The sequence below is a fragment of the Branchiostoma lanceolatum genome, chromosome 2 (genome assembly GCF_035083965.1).
Source record: "Branchiostoma lanceolatum isolate klBraLanc5 chromosome 2, klBraLanc5.hap2, whole genome shotgun sequence".
NCBI lineage: Eukaryota > Metazoa > Chordata > Leptocardii > Amphioxiformes > Branchiostomatidae > Branchiostoma > Branchiostoma lanceolatum.
The window spans coordinates 7,452,380-7,469,700 of NC_089723.1; the positions used below are offsets into that span (position 1 = coordinate 7,452,380).

The following is a 17,321-nucleotide window of genomic DNA, read 5'->3' on the forward strand; positions in this document are numbered from 1 at the left end:
AATTTACATAGAGGAATGTAAATATTGTTCTCTCTTGGTAAAAACAGACAAGCATATTTGAAAATCAAATAATGATATCCAGTTTCTATGCCTAAAAGTAGCAAGTTCCACAAAATTGTGTTTTTCACATACAATTCAACACAAAAGACCTCTCCTTTTCCTTCCATAAACCACACAGCCAACGGCTACCTTAAAACCAATTCCCTGGGGAATGCATTCGTGAAATTTCTGAAATTCTTTCTAAGTGATCGTAATACTGTTATAAATGCCTCCGCCCCTGAGGCGTCGCCAAAAAAACAATCTACCATAATCTCAACAGAAGGGAAGTGATTAACATTGGCATCAAAATCATTATGCGCCCTTCTTACATGTCCAATGTTAAACTCTAAACATACTTCCTGTGTCAGCTTGAATTGTGACAAGTATTCTTCCTACAAACATGCAGAATGCCATCTGAGGTAAGATGCGGTGCCTGGGCCGTGTTGGTTCTTCTCGTGACCGTCTCCGTGGAAGGCTCTCATTTTCGCGGTGCAACCTTCTCTTGGAAACCAATTCCAAATGATCCGGACTTGGTAAGAACAGTCTCCCTTGCGTAACATTAAAAAGGTTGCACATGTAGTAAATGCTTTTTCCTTCCTGTAACATATAAGCTTTACAATGTATTGCAGATTTCTAAAAGGGCTCCATACGTTATTTAACGATTTCGCTGAAAGAAAACCCAGTGGCCATCTCTTTTACGTACATTTATGGTATTTCCGTCATGTTCAAAATGAAAAGTCAGCACTGAAAAATTCCTATTCATTATGGAACTGAACAAACCATGTATTACAAGTTCCATATCCACATACATCTACAATTGCCATAAGAAGCGAGAAGAAGTCGAACCTGTAAATAGTAGACAAGTATAGATTAGTTCCTACTAGACGTAGTAAGATATCACATTCTATTACGTTATATTTGCAACCCTGTATGTATTTCTCTGCTTATCACCATGACCTGTACTTAGCTTGTTTTTAAGCATAATGTACAATAATTGTCTTTCATTCATCCATTCATTTATGTTGCAGGCTTTGTTAAAGCATAAAATTGTAGTCATTTTTTTCATACATACCACTGACACGAGAAAATCAATATCTTATTAACATGACCATGCATTGTCCAGATCCAGTGCAACTTTCGTATGAGTTGGAGGAGGTCCAGCGGTGAGGGTGGAAACTGTGACCAGACCACAATAAACAACAACCGCCTAATCGGAGGTGGTAATAACTGGAATGCACCTGGAGGCTCGCTTCCCGCCAGCTACTACTGCACTGACTTCAGTGTACAGGAGGACTGGTCACAGGGAACCAACTCCATGAACGTCTCCATGCAGGGAAGCACTACTGCCGATATAAGGTACTGTCACATTGGATAACGGCTAACGTTAACTCCAGATGTATCTTTAATAGTTCAAGTCTTCTCAATTATGTATGGACAAACAGTTATTTGGTATTTGTTCCTTCAAATTAGTTTTAGCAGCGCGGCATGGATTTCTGTCAACCGCCCAGACGGTACAACACACACTCCACGTTGGGAACTGGTGTCTCACGTGGACTTGTCGCCCAGATCTGACACAGGAAAACCAAACTCGTCGCCAATCTCCGCCAGCTCTGCCATATACAGGTATCAAACTTTGTGCCAGATTGCTTTAAAAGTAGTTTTACACAAAGTCACATGTAATTATTTTATAAAAATGTTGCAAATGAAGTAAAAACACACTTGAAATTTCGTAGTCTTTACAAGCTTATCAACTTTTGTATGTCTCATTTTCAATTCTGCTGTCAACTTGATACGGTTCGTATTAACCAATAACAGGGTTCAGATCAGCTGTGACACTGTGATCAGGATTCCTTGGACGGACCAGGATGGGGACACCGTGAGGTGTCGGTACGCGTCGGCTTTCAGCGAGTGTGGAGGTGCCTGTGATCCGCTACCTTATTCCACTCTTGATGAGGTAAGATAACAAATGCACAATCATAGCAAAGTATCAGATTTACATACTATATAACTCAATAGGTTTAACTACAGATGGATCTATAATCTGTACGTCTTGGATATACAAATGCATTATTGTTTAGCAATCGAACATTTTCTAAACATCATATTGTATTGGTGCAGTATACATTAATCGAATATATAACAAGCCTCTTTTGGTTTGTTGAACCCTAATAGCAAGGCTAGCATGTGCATTTTTACATTATACACGCTTGGGGGGTGTCCCTGTGGTGTAGTGGTCTGCGATTCTGTCTCTCACCACATCTGGTTCAAATTACTTGGACTGGGGTTCTTGGACTGCGGTTCAAGCCCCAGGTAGGACACATCTGGACAAGAGGCGCATTGAGTCATACCAAGGACTTAATAAAAATGGTACATACTTCTGAAACAGTATGGAAGTTAAACACACTTCACTGCCAGTGGACTAGCCCCCCGCTACAGTGATTGCACCACAGTGTGGCCCCAGGGCTATGAAACGGGGATGGGCACCGCCCTATACATCAATAATGGTGTGGGAGGATTTCAACTAACACGCTTGGACGTTTGTCTTTACAACAGACAGCGTGTGAGATCTCATACAGGACTTCATTGGGAAGGCTGACTCCAGGCTGGTATGCCATCGCCTTAACTCTAGAGGACTATCCACAAGGGTCCACCACCACTCCGGGATCGGGGATGAGTCGTGTGCCGCTGCAGTTCCTGGTCAATGGTGGGTGTTGAAAAATGAAAAGAAAGTATTGTAAACAGTATCTTAACATGTATGGTTACGTGTATATTTTGTTTGCAACATAAATGATCAACTCGTAGGCTATGTGGTGCTTTGGTCCCAATTTCACCGGTGCCCGTAGGAGATGTAGTCCCGGACGGGCCCCGAAGCCAGAAATTTGTCCCGGTACCACCTGGGCCTCGCGCGGTTAGATGACGGTGTCTATTTGTTACCGGCTCCCGCGTTGATTTTAAGGCCGGGTTAAAATAATTCGGGGTCCCGGCCGGGCCCAAATAAAGCCCGGTAGGCGCAGGGTGTCCCACGGGGCCACGTAGGGTCACGCACGAAAGTGCCAAAAGCAGCCCGTAATCTACCTGGCGGGGCCCCCTTTTCCAATTGGGACCGAAGCATAACCGACAAATAGACACCGAAGCATAACCGACTGTTACTGACATGAAAATGTTACCGACTCTGTCCAGCTTACACATCCAACAACCCGTGCAACCAGAAACCCGCCCTAGTGGCCCGCAATCCTCAGGACGGGGACCGAGTCTTGATTCCTGGTGGGGGAACGTACCAAGCTATTCTGGAGGCGGAGTCTCAGGGTCCTGGTGTAAGGTAGGAATGTGCACAGATAAGTGCTGCGTACCGGTACCGGTACTGTACCGTAAAAATTGATTCGGTACACGTCCAAAAACCGGATCATGAAGTACCGGTACTGTACCGATACTAATTTACACCAAGTATGTGCGTATTTTGTGACTGATCTCCTGACCTCATGCAACACCAAACGTGACCAAAGTGATACCTTGAAATAATGTAACTAATATGCAACAGATCATTCAGGCAGCCCGGGAGTTTTGATAGCATGGCCAAGGGAGTTTGGCGGTAGGAAACCTAGTTATATTATTTGAATAAAGATACTGACAAGTTGAAAACAGATTATGTTTTTGTCATTGAAGAAGTTCAGAAAAAACTTTTTCAATTGTTCAGGTACAGGTACAGGTCCGGACCTGTACCGAAACCTCTGTACCGGTACCTGTACCTGATGTTACGTTTAGCTACGCAGCACTAGCACAGATACTTTTCTGACTGACATATAGTTTGGTGGGCAAGGATCTTTATAGAATATTGGGAGTTCTTTTTACACAACCAGTAACTCTCACCTGCTGACGTTTCGGCGTCTGTCAGACACCTTCCTCAGAGCTTCTGACTGCAGTGCTACTTCTCACCGCTATAAGTAGCCAAAGTAGGTGGCGCTTTTGCGGTGAGAACACAATCCCAAACGTGGCTAAATCTGTATCCCCCCTCGTCCCACGTCATCACTGGTGTTGACTTCCTTATCCAGACGGCCTCCTTAAACCACCGAATAAGTCTATTATCCTCTCTGTCTATATAATACCTTGGCCCCCTCCTCTTTGATGCAATTGTATCTAGCAATGTGGTCTGTGCCAAATAACAATAAACTTATTACCATTACAAGTATCGCAGAGATCTCGACCGTTTCTCCACTTGGGTTGATCAAGTCAGCCCTGGCAACCGATCCAAACAACCCCCATCGTGCATACGTCAATGTCACGTGGACCCCTACAATGGCGCAGATTGGACAACACGTTTTCTGCTTCCTGGCGCAGGATACCAATAGGTGAGGGCATCTGAGACCTGGGAGGTCTGTTTTTTACATGATTCTTTCCAATGGTATATAACATACATGTGTTGCATTTGGACGTGTATTTGCAAAACAGTTATGAAAAGGAATCAACAATGTTTGAAGTTTGGGACCCAAATATCTACAATATGTCCCTTTAATTTTCTCGACATTTACGTGTGTGACTTCCGATCTAGGGTCAACTCCGACCAGCGCTGCATCACACTTGTCTACGACGGTGAGAGATGCTTTGAATTTCTGTTATTTCATGAAAAAAAGTTCATCAAGTAATGTTATGTACTTAGAGACAATTTAGTCTCTGATAAAACTTTATTCTTCCGTACGTTTCGAGTGACGTCCATATCTCTTCTCCAGCGTTACTTCCTAGTAACGCTGAAGAAGAGTGGTGTCAATCGAAACATCTGGAAGTAATCTCTGCATTTTATCCAGTTGTAGAGATTGGATTGTCTTTAGATATTGTTAACCTGAATGTCTAACCTTCATTAACGTATCGTTACTTTGATATCTTCAGTGTGCAATTTCAGAGTTAACGTTGGGATTGCTTATGATCTTGCAAAAAGTTTCCAATGTTTTCTCTTGCCGTTGGACATTCATGTCTGGAGCTACAGTCATCAGTGTGCAATTTCCAGAATCAACAAGGCTGTGGGATTGCTTATGATCTTGCAAACATTTTCCAATGTTTTCTCATTCATGTCTGAGCTACAGGGACACCTGATGTGGATGAGTGCCTGGTCAACAACGGCGGCTGCTCTCACGACTGTGTGAACACGGACGGATCGTACCTCTGTCTGTGTCCCGCTGGAAGGGCACTCAACTCTCTCAACAATAAGACGTGTGATGGTGAGTTTAATGTTACCTCTATCCCATAAAGGAGTCCTAAAGTCCAGACAAGGGAGTTATTTTCCAATAGATAATTTTAGGAAGTGAAAATTAATGCTTTTTACAGTATACGATAAAGTACCCACAAGTCCAATGCGCATTAAAAAGCATTCAGTATTCTACCGAATTCCCCAGATGACCCTCTATTTTCTGATTAATTGAATTAAGCAACCTCAGCCTATGGCATATTACAATGTGCCTGACAAGGCCTGACAAAAGATAGATTACAAAAAGAATGTCAGGGTGGTTAAGAAAAACTCGTCTTGCTTTGTGTAACTGTTCTTTTATATCTTATTAACAATTGGCCATCTTATTGTGCTTAACCCCGTCATCTATGCCAAAAATACTCACCATCAAAGATGTATGTTTACACATAGGGAATACACGGGTAGGGTCTGCAAGGGTTTAGTGAGTATCATATTGTTTTAAAAAACACACCTTGTGTAATTCACCATAAGCAAAATTCTGTAAAAAGTCGGCTGATTATGTATTCATTGATACATAATCTAGTGGAAAATAACACCGCCTTCTGGAGTTTAGGACTCCTTTAAGTTCAAGGGCTGGTCAGTCCAGACCGCATGAGGTTTCCAAGTAGTGTTGTTCTTGCGGCGTTAAATATACAACTACTAACAAGATTGGCAATGATAAAAAGACATTGCAATGGCGACGGTGGTTGTTTTTGTTTTAATCTCTACTCTACCTTGCTTTGAGCACTGTGGGTGGTGCTGTTCATTCGGGATTCCTAACGAAAAGGATCATGTATACATAAGCCTGACCCATCTGGTTAACACATGTGGCTGCTTGTCTAGGTTTTCTAGGATGAATGTCCCCATGGTGGCTGCATTACCTGCTTTCTATCCTTTGTACTGCTGACTAACATTCCAAACATTCTTGGCTTAAAATTTCTGTATGATTCCTAGAATTCTTGCAAACTGCACACAATACTATTACCAACAGGGCATCGCCCCTAAGGCTTCGCCAAAAACTCTTCAATATGTTTCTCATCAATAACGTTTATCCTGTTTGTGTAAATTGTAGGGGAAATGTTGTTCCTTATTCATAGAAGCTTGAAAGAATGTAGGGAGAGTTTGTTGTACTTTTCTGCCATTTTCATGGACATGAAGTGCCAGACTTGAATCCTATGTCATATTTGGTTGATTACAATGAATAATCATTATCCATCCTACTGTATTTTTGAACAGACCTGGATGAGTGCGCAGTTGGTCCAGACCTCTGCCATGGCAACGCCACCTGTATCAACACACCTGGTTCCTACATCTGCCAGTGTAACACAGGCTACGCCGGCAATGGAACAGTGTGCATGAGTAAGGAAACAAAACTGTTCTTTCTTGACTTACTATTCTATTGAACCATCTGAAATTGTCTTCACCTCATGAACATATCTAGTTCTGCCAGATCTTACCTTAGTCACTGACGAAAGTTAGCGGATGCTGTCTGAAACGTCTGTGACTGTTTTAAAATTTTATCCAGTTGCTTGAGTAACTATTTTTGGCAAAACTGTTCATAGATAGACAAATCTGTCCAGTGGTTTTTAAGACTGCCACTGTGATAAACATGCGAAAGGATCAGTTGTCCACTTTATCTGTGGATGATACCTAATCCCTTTCATTCACCTTGAATATTCACCTTGAAGTTCAGTCAGTAGGTACCCTTTCGAGTAATGAGGCTGTGCCTAATTTGTTGCTAGCAGTGGGCATGGTAGTTTCTTTTCCGCTTCCTTCCTTCCTTCCTTCCTTCCTTCCTTCCTTCCTTTCTTTCTTTCTTTCTTTCTTTCTTTCTTCCTTCCTTCCTTCCTTCTCTTAGTGGGAAAACTCGTGTTTGTAGAAGTCCTGGTTGTCCTTCTACTCTTCCCTCCTTCCTTCATTCCTTCTTTGTCTTCAAGTAGGAGAACACGTAGTTGTAGAAGTGGAAGTCCTACTTGACCTTCCACTCTTCCTTCCTTCCTTCCTTCCTTCCTTTCTTCGTTCGTTCCTTCCTTCCTTCCTTCCTTCCTTCCTTCCTTCCTTCCTTCCTTCCTTCCTTCCTTCCTTCCTTCCTTCCTTCCTTCCTTCCTTCCTTGTCATAGTAAGAGAACCTGTTCATATTTCACTTTTGAAATTTGTGGTGAAACCTGGACCTTGTTTATACAAGGGTTAGGGTTAGGCTTCATGTTCTTTGTAAATCTGGATTCATCAGAGTCATGGTATTGATCCCGATTCAATCTGCCAGCGGATCCGGTCTCTTCGCAAATCTTGATCAATTGCGTGATGGTTGAATCCAGATGCACGAAGCCTGGTATGAGCGGGGTCTTGGACCGATCCGATGGAACACCAAATTGATTTCAAGTCATTTCAATGACTAAGGAGTAAATTTGATATCAGAACATCACATATCAGTCTTCATTAGTCATTTATATGCAAATTAGATATTGATACTGTCACATTGTGTCATTTTTCAACATTGTTGCATTTTTCAGACATCAACGAATGTGCCAGCGGGACCCATGGATGCCACTCGAATGCTCGTTGTGTTGACCTGCCTGGGTCACATGACTGCATCTGTGAACTTGGGTATGTGGGAGATGGAACGCTGTGCACTGGTGAGTATGGCATATGTGTGATACCAGAAAATAGGTGTTTCAATGTTGATTTAATATCTTCACCTGTAAATGCTAACAGAAGGACACACTTTGGCAGGGACATATTGTTTAAAATGCAAAAGCCATGAAAAATTAGTGTCCCCAGGACAAAAGATACAAAAACTTGAAGTTCTGCTGCAGTAACAAAGTCAGTTGCCAGGAGGCCCATATTGGATCTTGAGCTTTGTCTTCCAACACCGAATATCGTCACAATCCATTCTTAGGATCTAAGATTACGCTGACAACAAATATTCGGTAACACAGACACACACACAAAAACAATACCTCCATTTTTCATGAGAACAATCCAGTATGAAAGTAAGTTAGTATTGAAGACACACTTTCAAATTGATTCTCTTAGATGTATTAATCTGATCATTGTTTTATTCCCCAGACGTGAACGAATGTGCTGAGGACAAGGGTGACATGTGTAACGCAAACGCAACATGTGTCAACACACCTGGGTCCTACAGGTGTGAGTGTAACCATGGTTACAAGGGCGATGGGACCACGTGCACAGGTCAGTTGCTTCCACAATCTTGTACAAGAGACCACCTGGCCAATGCGATCACTTTCTGGCGGTCCCTTAGATAATTTTTTACATTGACTGATTGACACAAGAATTAAGAATCCTGTCTATAGCAACCACCTGTCCACATAGACCAGATTCTAATGGTCCCCTCAGTGGTCTTCTTGGGTTGGTTTTAATGTACATTTAAAGGAAAGCTACACAAAGAATTGAAAATCCTTCTATGCTATGCTTAATATATTCCAAAGTCAAATTCTTTCAAGTTGTTTCACATAAGTCCGTCATAGTTCTGGGATTTTCCACAGTTTGCCGTGCTGACGCCTTCTCTCCTGATAATTGAATTATATGACGTCAGTGTTCCAAAATGTTCACCTAATGATTGTTTTATATGACGTCAGTGTTTTAAAATTCAATCATCAGGTGAAAATTTTGAAACACTGACGTCATATAATTCAATTATCAGGCAAGAAGGCGTCAGCACGGCATAAGTTGCAAACTGTGGAAAATCCCAGAACTATGACGGACTTATGTGAAACAACTTGAACTAAGAATTTGACTTTGGAATATATTAAGCATAGCATAGAAGGATTTTCAATTTTTTGTGCAGCTTTCATTTAACAGATGGTAATGATGAGATCTTACAATTCATCAACGTCTTGATTCCTTTCATATAGAGACGTAGAGTGATAAATCAGTGCTAGGTAGAAGCCAAAGATGTTGGGCTCCTTTCTTAACTGACTGTTACATTATATTGGTCCACAGATATTGATGAATGTGCCACTGGTATTAACGGCATGTGTGAGGATGTCTGCATCAACACAGCTGGGAGCTACATGTGCGCATGCTCCAACGGTCTCCTCGTACTGGCAGAGGATGGAAGAGGATGCACATGTAAGACCCATGATAAGGTTTTAGCATAGCTTTGATTGTCTGTGCTTAGCAATTTCATACAATGTCTAAAGTATGCAAACTTTACATTTAAACTTAGATCAAATGTAGATGCCGCTTAGGTAAAAAAATCATCTTAGGTAAAAGGTAAAGGTAGTCCCATAGCCTTTTTCAGGCCATTTGAGGCCAGTGGGTTGTTATCCACTGTATCTAGTGCCCTTTCCACCCCCTTTTACATGTACGAGTACACGTACCTCCCAAACCAAAGTCAGGTACCAATTTTTACACCTGGGTGGAGTGTCTTTCTCAAGGGCATGCCAACCCAGAACCTCTGGGCCAAACACTCTAACCGTTATATCAACACAAATCCTCTTAATCAAGTACCAATTTGTTGTTTTGATGTTTTGCTTCCATAGTTGTTGGTGCGTCCACCACCTGTACTAATGAGTACATGGAGCTGGCACTGCCGGCGGACAAACTGGCGATAGTGAACACGAGCAACCTGCACTGGGACCCTGATGCGTCATGTATGGCCACGTTCAACGGCACCCACCATCTGATGCGCACAGGGCTGTACCAGTGTGGCACAAAGGTTCGGATAGTGCCTAATTTCATGACCTTTCATGGGCTCTACATTTCCTAAGCTCCTGGTTTAGGAATTAAGAGCAAATGTCTGTAAGGATCAAACTATGGTGGCAGAGGTCAAAAAATCGATTTGGCTCATATTTTGCACAGTGATAGCACTTGTAATATTGTCCTAAAGTAAGCTGATTTTCATGTTTTCGACATGCCCAAATGAGGAAAAATGGCCCCAAAACTTGTTTGGCCTGTTGCCATGGCAACAATTCGTTTTGAGAAGAAAGAAAGCTATCTTGAGGGGTTGTGGGCCAAGTACTATCACTGTGCAAAATATGAGCCAAATCGATTTTTTGACCCCTGTTTGATCCTTACAGACATTTGCTCTTAAATGTATGTCAATGCATAGTTGCACTTGATTTGCCTGTGATAAAAGTATGATAGTGTATCCAGGGTGGCACTAAAGTGGTGTTCAACAGGAAAAAAGAAGAGGGGGCAAGCAATGACTTGAAGGACAATCGAGTGGGACCTTGCAGACATGGGTTGCTGCTAGCCTCCACAAGACATTCCTACAGGGGTGTGGATCATAGAATACTTAGTAATTTGCCAGTAGAGTCAGTGCACAGTAAGGTTGCATCCACAAATGAAACCCTCTGGTGACCAAACTTCCCTGGCAAATATTCTCCCTATAGCCAGCATAGTCAGTCTGGTAGAGACTAGAGAAGGCCTCCGAGGGGGAATTATTAACCTAAGACCATGGACTGACTCTTGGCCAATTATTCCTTTTTTTGCTAAATCCTACGGTCCATACCCCCATAGGAAGGCCTGGCACTCTGAGGCTTATGTTATACACTGACATGTGGTGTTTGTGATGATGATAGAAGATAAGTTTATGAAAGAGAACACTCAATTTGAAGTATCTGCTTATCTCTCTTTCGTAGGTAACCTTTGATCCGAAGTACGTCATCTTCTCCAACCTGGTCAGCCTTTATAACATCCACAAGGCCACGGGAGTCATCAGTCGAGACGATGACATCATCATGCATTCTAAGTGAGTAACAAGCTATGTTCCGCTCTTCAACTTCTTGTGTGGTTGGTTTGACTTAACCCTAGCCTGGATACCAGACCTTTCGCGCGATGCGATGATAACCCCTTTTGGGCGGGGAAGACCTAGTAGTAGGGATAGAGTTGGCACCCGGGAGCGCTTGGCAGCCGAACTCTGATTTCTATCGCGCGAGAGCTAATCAGTGCAGTGGGCCGTGTGCTATCTGTGGCGGCGGCGCGAGTTGCTTCCCCGGCCGAAGTATTAGCGCTAGGAGCGCGGTGGTCTGGCACCCAGGCTAACTTAACCCGGGTACCATCCTCTGTTAGTAATCGCGGTCTAGGCTCAATCTTTTTGCTTGCTAAAGGATGGCGCCCAGGCTAGGTTTGACTTGCTTTGTACTGTTTTGATGAACATGCAAGGTCAAAACTGTCCAATGAGACCTCTCGGGCAACTGATAAAACCTGGCCTATCAGGACAGATGGTCACTATAGACAGGATTCTTAAGACTTGAATTTGTCAATGGGAAAAAATATCTAAGATACCAAAAAGTGGTCACATTGGCCAGGCGGTCACTCGAAGGGTTTGACTTTATTCATTCAAAGCACGTCAAATAGATACTATGGAGTAATTTACTGTCATACAACTTTGCAACTTTCCTTTGTCATAATATGATATCACCAGGTAAAGTTACACTTCATACATTGTAAGACTTAGTTTCTTGACATTTTAAGGAACACTTTTTAAAACAAACATTGCATCATTCCAGCTGTAAGTACGCACGTGACCAGGACGTCACCGCACAGTTCATGCCTATCCCAGGCGGACTGGAGTTCAACGAGGTCGGCTTTGGGAAACTCTCCATCCACCTGGACGTCTTCCACACACGCAACTACCTACGGTCCTACACACGCTCTGAGTACCCCGTCCACAAGAGGCTCACTGACATGGTGTTCTTACAGCTTCAGGTTTGTTTGTTTGCTTGTTTGTTTGTTTGTTTGTTTGTTTGTTTGTTTGTTTGAGAGGTCCATTCGTTTGTCTGTTTGTATGGTATGACCAGTAAACAACCTTTAGATGTAACACACCAGTTTTGCACAAGTATAAGCTGCGTAACGTTTGATCTGCTCATGCCGAGATGGACCCCTACTCTTTTCGATAAGTGTGGTGGGATCTTTAACGTGAATCTCTTAGCTTTACGTCCCATCCAAGGGACGTCCCTAACCAAACCTACTAGGTATTCATTTTTGCGAGCACGTCAGCAGAACGTAAGCGTTTAAGGTCGTGTTCGCGTATTTAAGGTTAATATCTCATCTATAGGTTCATTTAGTTGTGTCCAAAGACATATCTTATGCAACGGCCGCTACTCCGATACAACGTTGACCAAAGAGAACAAAAGAGATTTGGTATTTATAATTGGTTTAAATAACAGGCTTCACCGTATAACGTTACGCATTACGTTCTGCCGACGTCCTATTTTCGCGTCAAATGAGGACACAGGTGTAAAGTGCTTTTCCCAAGGACACAACATTGAGGTCTGTTACCAATTCGAACCATAACCTTTAGGTTTTAAGTCAACAACCCTAACCACACGACCACCTTTCCACCTTGCCAGGTTCAAGGTCACGACCAGCTCCTGTCTGTTCTCGGGCTGAACTGCAAGGCCACCATGTCGCCTGACAAAAACGACTCCCTCAACTATCCACTGCTTCAAGATGGGTGAGAATGATATTGTGACATTTCAGTACACTAGGAAAACAAACAAATTTTAATGTTTTCAAGTATTTCATGAAAAAGAAATGTGTGCAACCTCTACAAACATTTGTAAAGTTAATGGACATAGATTATTACTGGTGAGAGTGATACTGTGACGTTAGGAAATCAAACAAACAAAAATGTTGTTGACATGTTAGATATCAAGAGCTTGACATGAAATAAGTGTGTGCAACCTGTACAAACATTGGTAATGTTAATGGACATATTTTATGACTCCCTGCTTCAAGATGGGTGAGAAGTTACTGAGAACGATGTTATACATTGCAGTGCACTTAGGTACATTTGAGATACTAAGTACAGTATTTCACGTAAAAGAAGTATGCAAAAACCTGTACAAACATTGGATAATGATGTATTTTGTAGGAAAAATTGCTATGAAAAATTCAATATAACATTGAGACTAAAACGAATCATTTGACTAAGACATACAGACAACTACTTGAAAAGGCAGCCTTATAATATTTCTACTGATGAAATATTGTTCCTTCCTGTGACTTTTATATTAGATGTGGTGCAGACAGCACGCTTCAGATGTTCAGCAGCAACAAACCAGATGTCGAACGGTTCGGGTTCGAGGCTTTCCGCTTCATCCGGGAACTCAGGACGGTGTACATCCACTGTGAGGTGGAGGTGTGTGAGGCTGCAGATACTGGGTCCCGCTGTGCGCAGGTCAGGATTTTTTAGGCTAACGTTACCAATAGTGTGTATACAGATTGTTTGCTGTGGTACAAGCTACATAGATTAACTTTGGTGTAGAACAAAACACATTTTTTTGTGTGTGAACAAATTATCAAAATGTCAAAGTATGATTTCCTCTGTGAAAATGAAAGCGTCTGAAACAGTTCGGACGCCGTCTATGCCCGTCCGAGTCCGTCCCAGACCGTTGGGGCCGTCAGAAACGGTGAGAACCGTCTATGACCGTCCAGGCCGTTTTGCCTATCCGCTTTTTGGACGCCTGTGACCGTCCGTGACCGTCCGTAGCGACTAATACGCGTTGACCCGCTGCCAGTCCGCTCCGCGGATACATTAAAAAAGCGCTACCAGCCGCGACGCTGTTTACCGCAGTGCCCAGTCCCCAGGGCTCCCTAGCGGATGGTGTGTGCACTGTATTTCGACAACAAAAAACACATGACGATTGAAAAATTGTTCTTTCAATCAAGTTTGTTGAGCAATCTTGGCCACTTAGGAGTTGTAGCTTCTAGTGGATTAAGGGATTGAACAGTGTCCACGACATATCTTTCTGATATTCTCCAAGCAGACGTTTTGGTCGAGAGGGCTAGGAGTGGCCATGATTTTTTAGGAGAGAATCACGGCCACTCCTAGCCCTCTCGACCAAAACCTCTGCTTGGAGAATACATCTATGTCTATGACATCTGAGAGATAAACAACCTAATTTTAACCAACAGGGCTGTCGCAGTACCCCCGGTCGCCGCAGGAGGGAGCTGTCGGATATGACAGGGCTGCATTCCATCTACCAGGGCCCCATTCTTCTGGATGATGCCACTTACAAAGGTTCGACAATTCCCTTATCTTAGAATTACAGGTTTGCGCAGCAAAACCTTTGTTGGTTCCGTTGGCATGTGTGGTGGCCGCCATCTTGAATTGTGATGTGGCCGCCATCTTGAATTGTGATGTCACAGGGTAGCCATACCATTTTATTGGGAGGGGTGTTTTTTTGGGTCACTAGCGTTATCTATCGGCACACAACTATCACACATTCAACTCAAATAAAAAGAAAAATTCAATACCAATTCAAATTTATAAAAAGAGCCCGTAATCGCTAAACTGACATAGCAAACCTGAAGTATATGTAGCACAAATACTTACCTCTACTTTAATTTGAATAGAAGTAAATACTTATGGACAAAAAAGGTAATCAACCAGTAAGTCAAACAAGGAAAAGGAGAACCAAGACAATATCTTTTGACTTTTTGTGTGCAGCAACTTGACTTCAAATGGAACAGAATACATATAGGATTTCCACAGATTATCAACAAATTTCTTAAAAACACTATTACCTTCTTACCAACAGAGAGTCATGTTGACAGCTCTGGCCGAAGCACCGTTCCTGTGGCACTCATCACTGCTTCTGCTGTGGCAGCAGTGGCCATCGCTGCAGTACTGGTGGTCATCAAAGTGAGGCGCTCTCGTCACAACCGTGTGGGCTACAGCTACAGTTACAAACAGCTCTCCACCATGTATGGTGACTGATGGCATGACAAAAATAATGCCATATCATCAATGGCTTTATCTCAGTTCAGAGAAAAAGACATTCATGATCCATGCTGTGTTTATGATTTTGCTATCTTGAGACAGGTAGAACAGGTCACTTATGCATGATCTGTAACATTGTCATTCTAGTGCTAAGATTTCAGAATATCTATAAAATCTACTAACATAATTCCACCAGGATATATGATTGCACCAAATACATCCGAACCGATTTCCAACGCAACGTCCCCCGGTATTATGCACTCCAGTATATCTAAACTCTGCATACATGTACCGGGGGGGGGGGTGCACTAAACATCTCAAAGTGGCGGATTTATGTAACCCGGCGGATTAAAGTTAATGGTGGTTAGATGCATCTCATTTTTAGCTTTAAGCAGATCTTATTTGTTACACAAGTCGTCTTTTAAAAGCTACAGCTGGATTAGATTTTAGTGGACTTTGTGGTTTGAATAATTTCTGAGACCAGATGGGTATTTGCCAGTTCAAAAGTACATGTATTGGTAGGCTCATAGCTGGTGAACAGAAATTGGATATACTTTGTCATCTAATCAGTGCCAAATATGACCTTGTGCGGTCACAGTGACATAAAATCAATCTTTCATCCGGGAAAGTTGTGGGCCAATCCAAATTCCTAAAAGGTAGTCCCATAGCCTTTTGTGAGGCCTTTAAGGGGCAGTGCGCCACCACATGTTGTATGTTTATTATGATGCAAGAGGTCACGACCTCTAGAGGTCGGAGGTCACAACCTTGTGTTACACAGCGGCCCATTTGTCCCCATTGTATTCTTGTTTAGACTTGATCATTAAAAGTGCTCGTCGCATGAATCGCATTTATCGTTGACTTGAGTCGTCAAATGCGTCCATTATGGCGGTGGGTAACAATTGTGTTTGAACGTATTGGAACACGGAGCACGTATCACAGATATATGGGACGCTCGAATCCCATCTATGTGTGTCTTGGATTATAGTTATAAGTGTTATTCACAGATGACATAACATAGCGATTGTGAATGATTCTTCGCCGACACACAGACGGCCTTTGTGGAGAAAACTTATAGAACAGTACTTAAATCTCGAAACAAAGCACCCGCTGTGAACTTAGCCGTACAAAGGTCAAGAAGAGTTTTTTTTTAATTCTTGGCTGTATATGTTACAAGTCTAGTCGAGTTCTGCTCTGTTTGTAACATTTTCAACCACTAATAAAAAAGATCCTCTTTACCTAAACAGATAATTTCAATAGCAGGTACTTTGTTTCAAGATCTGTTTTATACGTTTTGTTCTATTGTAATTGTGTGTGGGCGAAAATTTTTGATAATCTATATATACTAGAGAATGTCATTCTAGCGCCACATATACCTGTGTTCCAAAACACAGATATATCTGTATCTGTATCTGAGATTGTTTTGCAAACTTTGCCTCACTGATCACGACAAACGGGTACTTAAAACACTATATATTAGGGAGTGCCGACGATACCAGCTCAGTGTAGTTACGGCCCGGTGTCCGCACTTCGCTGGCTGAAGTTCGGTCCTGAGCGTTTTTTCAGAAACAGGTGAACAGACGAGAATACATCAACACCGACATCACCACGCTTTCTACGGAGATTGTTTTCAAAATTTTCTGGCAGCGAACACGAAAATCGTGTATCATTCTCAATAAATAACAAACACTATATGAGAGAATACCAATGACGCCTGTACAATATAGCTACGGTCAAGTGTTCGGTGTCCGGTGTCCCTGGCTGAAGCCCAGTCGGAAACAGGTGAGCAGACGAAGACACGTTAACATAGTCATCGCCGCGGAGGTTGTTTGGCAAACTTTCTGTCAGTGAACACGAGAATCGTGCCCTGTCCTCAATAACAAACACTAACGTTATATGACTATAAACGGTACAATATTGTTACGGCCCGGTGTCCGCACTTCGCTGGCTGCCGCCCGGTCGGAAGCAGGTGAGCAGACGAAGATAGTCAACATAAACATCGCCACGGAGATTGTTTTGCAAACTTTGCCGCACTGATCACGACAAACGGGTACTTAAACACTATATATTAGGGAGTGCCAACGATACCAGCTCAATATAGTTTCAGTCCGGTGCCCCGCACTTCGCTAGCTGAACTTCGGTCCTGGGCGTTTTTTTCCGAAACAGCCGGGCAGACGAGGGTACATCAACACCGACATCATCACACTTTCTGCGGAGATTATTTTGAAAACATTCTGGCACCGAACACGAAAATCGTGTAACGTTGGGTAACATAAATTCGTGGGGTACTTAAATTCGGGATTTTTCGAAAACGGGGTATTTAGGGATATGTGCTAGATGCAACATCAGTAGTACCGCTAGAAATGCAAACTTGAC

The 17,321-nt window shown here is 42.6% G+C and overlaps 1 protein-coding gene and 1 long non-coding RNA gene across 2 annotated transcripts; both read left to right on the plus strand.

Moving 5' to 3' along the window:
- Positions 1-1,167: 1,167 nt before the first annotated feature.
- Positions 1,168-1,987, plus strand: LOC136426710 (uncharacterized). Its single transcript, XR_010754328.1, has 3 exons — positions 1,168-1,395; positions 1,510-1,662; positions 1,855-1,987. It is a non-coding gene; the product is annotated as an uncharacterized lncRNA (long non-coding RNA).
- A 582-nt stretch (positions 1,988-2,569) lies between these two features.
- Positions 2,570-15,018, plus strand: LOC136427320 (oncoprotein-induced transcript 3 protein-like). The gene is made up of 16 exons (XM_066416132.1): positions 2,570-2,743; positions 3,220-3,358; positions 4,224-4,385; positions 4,586-4,626; positions 5,115-5,249; positions 6,491-6,613; positions 7,765-7,887; positions 8,321-8,446; positions 9,218-9,346; positions 9,760-9,935; positions 10,861-10,970; positions 11,731-11,929; positions 12,574-12,677; positions 13,241-13,403; positions 14,141-14,246; positions 14,767-15,018. Exons 1-16 carry the CDS (start codon positions 2,710-2,712, stop codon positions 14,943-14,945), a joined length of 2,049 nt encoding a protein of 682 aa, XP_066272229.1. The 5' UTR covers positions 2,570-2,709; the 3' UTR covers positions 14,946-15,018.
- Positions 15,019-17,321: the final 2,303 nt, after the last annotated feature.

Excerpts from the sequence above, each read along its gene's own strand:
- LOC136427320 (XM_066416132.1), top strand. The coding sequence starts at position 2,710 with ATGAGTCGTGTGCCGCTGCAGTTCCTGGTCAATG. Across the intron at positions 3,359-4,223 it reads TCTCAGGGTCCTGGTGTAAG|TATCGCAGAGATCTCGACCG; the intron begins GTAGGAATGTGC and ends TACCATTACAAG. Across the intron at positions 12,678-13,240 it reads TATCCACTGCTTCAAGATGG|ATGTGGTGCAGACAGCACGC; the intron begins GTGAGAATGATA and ends CTTTTATATTAG.